The sequence below is a fragment of the Aplysia californica genome, unplaced genomic scaffold, assembly GCF_000002075.1.
Source record: "Aplysia californica isolate F4 #8 unplaced genomic scaffold, AplCal3.0 scaffold00369, whole genome shotgun sequence".
NCBI classification, from domain to species: Eukaryota; Metazoa; Mollusca; class Gastropoda; order Aplysiida; family Aplysiidae; genus Aplysia; species Aplysia californica.
This window is the reverse complement of record NW_004797639.1, coordinates 152,254-158,180: the sequence shown is the minus strand read 5'-3', so window position 1 is coordinate 158,180 and position 5,927 is coordinate 152,254. Positions and strand designations below refer to the sequence as shown.

The following is a 5,927-nucleotide window of genomic DNA, read 5'->3' as shown; positions in this document are numbered from 1 at the left end:
TTTTGTATATATACATTTTTAGTGTGCAGTACCTAAAGTATTTGTATTTGAGACGAAACCAGGTGCCTTAATAACAGTGCATGTATTTTAAACCTCCTGTTTTCTAATGTTAATAGAGCCTAAGATAAGTACGGCTAGACTGGCAGACTTCTTGTCTAGCCGTTCTTAAGTACGGGTAGACAGCCAGGCTAGCCGTACTTAAGGACGGCTAGACTGTCAGGCTAGCCGTACTTAATATTGATGGCTGAATTGTAAATGAAATTTTTAGTTTGCAATGCCTAAAGTATTTGTATTTCAGACAAAACCAAAAGGTGCCTTACTGACTTGCATGTATTTGAACCTGAATAATTACTAGATCTAGATCTAATGATCTAATGAGACCTGTGTACTTAACAGGCTTGAGTCGATTGGGCCAAACCTAGATCTAAGTACGGCTAGACAGGCAGTCTAGCCGTAGACTCTCAGTCTAGCCGCACTTAAGTACGGCTAGCCACTTCGTAACACCAAACAGAACTCTTCGTCTTCCCTGATCATTGCAGCAGAAAATTGTCTCTATTCCAGAATTCGCGAGACAGACTAAATGTTAATTGATGTGATCACAATGTAATGGTGCATAACGTCAAAGGCGGGGAAATTTGGTCAAAAATGGAAACGATAAATTTTGGACAGATAAGTGGAAGGTAGGGGCAACTGGATATGCGGCGTAGAACTGAGACTCACGGCATGTGAGAATAGAAATATTTATACGATCGACCTCTCAACTCGGGTGAGACTTGCCACTGTAGGCTATTCTCACCCGGTTTGTTCAAAACAAGACCTGTTTTTCCTAATTTCGGAATACTTTCTATCGATGTGGATGATCAAATGGATAAAAGCAAAGAAAAGATTACGTTATAGCACAAAAGTAAGCTAATTTTATCGACTACAAAGATGCTATGGCTATTTCACTTTTCGAATCGAGCCGAACAACGGGGGGCGCCATTTTGTTTTGCCCGGAAGTTCTCGCAAGATCTACTCCTCCCCTCTTCTCTCTCTCTGTCTCTTTCTGAATAGCCTTTTACTGTCTATCGGTGTGGACGATCAAATTGACCAAAACAAAGTTAAAAAATGATGTTAAAACACAAAAGTAAATTAATTTGGTTGTCTACAAAGATGATACGGCTATTTAACTTTTCGAATCGAGCCGAACTACACGGGTCGCCATTTTGTTTTGCCCGGAAGTTCTCGCGCTACTCCTCTCTCTCTCTTTCTCTCTCCACTGCCCACAGACAAAATTGTACGCTTTTAGTAGGCTACAGTTGTAATGGAACATTTGTTCACGGCACAGAATTCTACAATTTTTCTGTTATCACAGTGTAGAATTCTGTGGTTTAGGGTGAACGCAAAATTTGTTGGCCTAGATCTAGGCTATAACGGTGAACGCGCACCGGGTGAGAATAGCCAAAAGACTCGCCTGCACTATTCTCACCCCGGGTGAGAATAGAGGTGGCCATAAATTATAAATATCGGCCAATAGCTATCCACTTGCCACTGGCATTGATTGAGGCTGAGTCTGAGGGATTGCTGACAAGTTTGAGATAGTTGAGATGACCAACATACGAAGGCCACCAACATAACACAGCTGACAGAAATGGATGGGAGTAACCATGCTGTCCCATAGGCCATAGGCCATATTTTATAGTCAGGAGTGCACATCCACTAAGAATCCAGATTAGACCTAGATCTAGATCTAGACTAGATTCTAGACCTAGAGATCTAGAATCTATTTTTTTTAAAAACATCAACAACACTAGATCTAGATCTATTGATCTGTATCACTTGACCGAGTCACACTGGCACACAAGATTGAGATTGAGATTTTACACACATGACATGACAGTCAGTTGAGTCAGACACACTGCACAATACACGGCGTCTTACCAAGTCAGGGTCAGTGCTTGGGCTAGGCGAACGTTGAATAGTAACCAAGGCCATTTTTTCTCGCTCTTTTCAAATCTAAGGAGGCATTTTCATAACTAAAGGCATTATTATTATTGTCGATCCAGAAGTCGTAGGCAAAGCAAAGAGAATTCACAACAGGAAGTCGTCCCTGATGTCAGTCGACAATCACAAAGATAATACGGAAGTGTCTCAGCTGCATTGTCTCCCTTGAAACCGGAAGTGTTGTCTTGTGCGCATGTACTTGTGTATGTTTCCTTTAGCAACGTAAGATGGCGACGTTGTTGTAGTTTTGACTGGTGAAACACTATCCCCTCTATGCAGTGATCTCCGAAATTAATTCCGCTCCCGTAGTGAGAGCTGTACAGGAATATTAGTGTCTTAATCGTATTATCAGGTGGGAAGACGCTTGTCATACTTTTGTATTAGCTTGATCTTCTTAAAGCTTTTTCTTCCCTCCTTAACCATAGCCGCGCTGAATAAGCAGTCGTAAAACTAAAAAAAGGTTAGAAGAGGCTAAAAGGATCCTAGATTTAGATCTATATTAGCTTCTAGATCTAGATTTAGATCTAGATTCTAGGCACGGATATTTATTTCAATATTTGTCACGTATTGCTAGCACTGTTTGTGTTAGTATACTGAACTCATGTGTAGTGACAATTGTAGTTATCTATAATCTATTAATTAGAAGAAAGTGGCTATTCTCACCCGCCGGAAGTTCTCGCAAGATCACCTCCTCCCCTCTTCTCTCTCTCTCTGTCTCTTTCTGAATACTGTCTATCGGTGTGGACGATCAAATTGACAAAATCAAAGTTAAAAAATGATGTTAAAACACAAAAGTAAATTCATTTGGTTGTCTACAAAGATGCTACGGCTATTTAACTTTTCGAATCGAGCCGAACTACGCGGGTCGCCATTTTGTTTTGCCCGAAAATTCTCGCGCAACTCCTCTCTCTCTTTCTCTCTCTGTCTCCACTGCCCACAGACAAAATTGTACGCTTTTAGTAGGCTACAGGCTACAGTTGTAATGGAACATTTGTTCACGGCACAGAATTCTACAATTTTTCTGTTATCACAGTGTAGAATTCTGTGGTTTAGGGTGAACGAAAAATTTAGTGAACACGCACCGGGTGAGAATAGCCACAAGACTCGCCTGCACTATTCTCACTCCGGGTGAGAATAGAGGTGGCCTAATTAGAAAGTGGCTATTCTCACCCGCCCGGAAGTTCTCGCAAGATCAACTCCTCCCCTCTTCTCTCTCTCTCTGTCTCTTTCTGAATACTGTCTATCGGTGTGGACGATCAAATTGACCAAAACAAAGTTAAAAAATGATGTTAAAACACAAAAGTAAATTAATTTGGTTGTCTACAAAGATGCTACGGCTATTTAACTTTTCGAATCGAGCCGAACTACACGGGTCGCCATTTTGTTTTGCCTGAAATTCTCGCGCTACTCCTTTCTCTCTTTCTCTCTTTCTCTCTCTCTCTCCACTGCCCACAGACAAAATTGTACGCTTTTAGTAGGCTACAGTTGTAATGGAACGTTTGTTCACGGCACAGAATTCTACAATTTTTCTGTTATCACAGTGTAGAATTCTGTGGTTTAGGGTGAACGCAAAATTTGGTGAACGCGCACCGGGTGAGAATAGCCACAAGACTCGCCTGCACTATTCTCACTCCGGGTGAGAATAGAGGTGGCCTAATTAGAAAGTGGCTATTCTCACCCGCCCGGAAGTTCTCGCAAGATCAACTCCTCCCCTCTTCTCTCTCTCTCTGTCTCTTTCTGAATACTGTCTATCGGTGTGGACGATCAAATTGACCAAAACAAAGTTAAAAAATGATGTTAAAACACAAAAGTGAATTAATTTGGTTGTCTACAAAGATGCTACGGCTATTTAACTTTTCGAATCGAGCCGAACTACACGGGTCGCCATTTTGTTTTGCCTGAAATTCTCGCGCTACTCCTTTCTCTCTTTCTCTCTTTCTCTCTCTCTCTCCACTGCCCACAGACAAAATTGTACGCTTTTAGTAGGCTACAGTTGTAATGGAACGTTTGTTCACGGCACAGAATTCTACAATTTTTCTGTTATCACAGTGTAGAATTCTGTGGTTTAGGGTGAACGCAAAATTTGGTGAACGCGCACCGGGTGAGAATAGCCACAAGACTCGCCTGCACTATTCTCACTCCGGGTGAGAATAGAGGTGGCCTATCTATTAATACTATTATCTATTTGTGGAGTGGTGGCCCAATTTTGCTATTCAAAAGGCTTTTTAATGGCTGCATCATCGATCAATATGCGGTTTTTGCCAAATAATTCTTTAAAATATTCTCCAGATCATGACACCCTTGGTTTTATCAGTTTTGAGACAGTTTTACTGCAAAAAAGCTAAATTTCTTTTTATTTCGGCGATCGCTTTTGTAGGCAGACGCTTCTGTCTCTGTAATTTTAGAGAATCCGGAAGTGATATTTCTCGAGGCGCTTTTTGTTTTGAGAGTATAGATCTAGACCTTCTAATTTTTTGCACCTCTCAAGATTTAATTCCAGATTCCAGTAGAGTGTAAATATAGTAGGCCAAGGACTTTTAGTTGATATTAAAGCACCGATCATTCCTTTCGTCGAAAGGGGGAGCTAGTGTTATATACTAGAAGATAACTATTTTGCAGTGGCTATAATAATACGTTCACGGCGCCATGAACGTAATGACGTATAGTTGGCAGGCTACGTTCACGGTGCCCTGAATGCAGTTTGAAGGCGCTGTTGAGGCTAACGACGTTCATGGCATTCAAGCTTCGTTTAGACGGAGCATCCACAACCGGTTTAAGTCGGCCGGTTTTAGTCAGTGACGACAGTGATGTATATATTTAATATTTTGGCCTGCTTCAAGTGTTCGGTCCCTTGAGATAACGAAGCAGATCATGATTCTTTACTGATCAACCATTTGTCATTTTCCCTTTCAGCTCTGGCTCAGAGCTCACCCTGTATAAGGGAAAACGACGAACCCTCAATTACACATCAACGCATTAGGATATATATGACAAAAATGTATGCGCCTATGAAGTTATATTTTGTACACCACCTGCACAGCCAAATCGAGCCACTGGTTAATTATGTCTAGACCCCCAAAAATTTATGTACATCCGGAAAGAGTTAAACCGGCAGTCGATGCTCCGTCTAAATTAAATTTGAGTGCCGTGAACGTAGCTTCAGCGATGCCTGCAAACTGCATTCAGGGCACCGGGAACGTAGCCACTGCGTAACGATTTTAGCAGTGCAGTGTAGACTGTGCAGAAGTCTATATACATTAGGCAGGCCTAGACCACAGGAAAAGACTCTAGCTCAAACTGCCCTGGCTCTGCTCCAGCATCACAATCAACAATAAAGGTTAACCTGGTCTAACAGGAACAGTAACAGAACATTTTCACAATGTCACATGAGCATTTGAATACACTGTACACACACATTCATATATATGATATTCCACCTAGGCCGTAGGTCTCGGACTATCTCTTTTTCTTCTGTTATAAAATTTTCTTTGGTTCATCTCACCTAGGCCTTAGCAATTCATCTCTCTTTTAACAGGGAAAGGAATAACTTCAGACATTTCTACCAGTCGAGAGCTAGGTGATCTGGTGCCAATTTACTGTGCGATTTAAACTTTAACTTTAATTCCTAATTCAAAATGTTGTTCAAGAAATGAAAAGAAGATCTCAGTACGAAACTTGGAGAAATCTAGCCATATAATAGGGCCTAGCTAGAATATAGATTTGTAGAAGACTTAAATATAATCTTATTCCCCCAAATCAATCAATCTGTCAATCTATCTGTCGATCTATCTATCAATCTATCCATTCTCCATCTATCCGTCCATCCATCCACCCATCCATCCATCCATCCATCCATCCATCCATCCATCCACCCACCCACCCACTCATTCATCCATCCATCCATCCATCCATCCATCCATCCATCCATCCATCCATCCATCCAT

The 5,927-nt window shown here is 41.3% G+C and overlaps 2 protein-coding genes across 3 annotated transcripts in view; one reads left to right on the top strand and one right to left on the bottom strand.

Annotated features, from left to right (window-relative positions):
• The window catches only part of LOC101847276, a 40,423-nt gene extending 38,315 nt beyond the window's left edge, over window positions 1-2,108 (bottom strand). For both annotated transcript variants that reach the window (XM_035971063.1, XM_013085382.2), the window contains exon 1: window positions 1,921-2,108. In XM_035971063.1, coding sequence (XP_035826956.1) covers window positions 1,921-1,974 — 54 coding nt within the window. In that variant the 5' untranslated portion in view covers window positions 1,975-2,108. The remainder of the gene's footprint in view (window positions 1-1,920) is intronic.
• A 79-nt stretch (window positions 2,109-2,187) lies between these two features.
• Window positions 2,188-5,927, top strand: part of LOC101850898 (EF-hand calcium-binding domain-containing protein 5) — a gene marked incomplete in the record, with an annotated part of 52,969 nt that continues 49,229 nt past the window's right edge. The window contains 1 exon segment of the mRNA XM_035971062.1: window positions 2,188-2,335.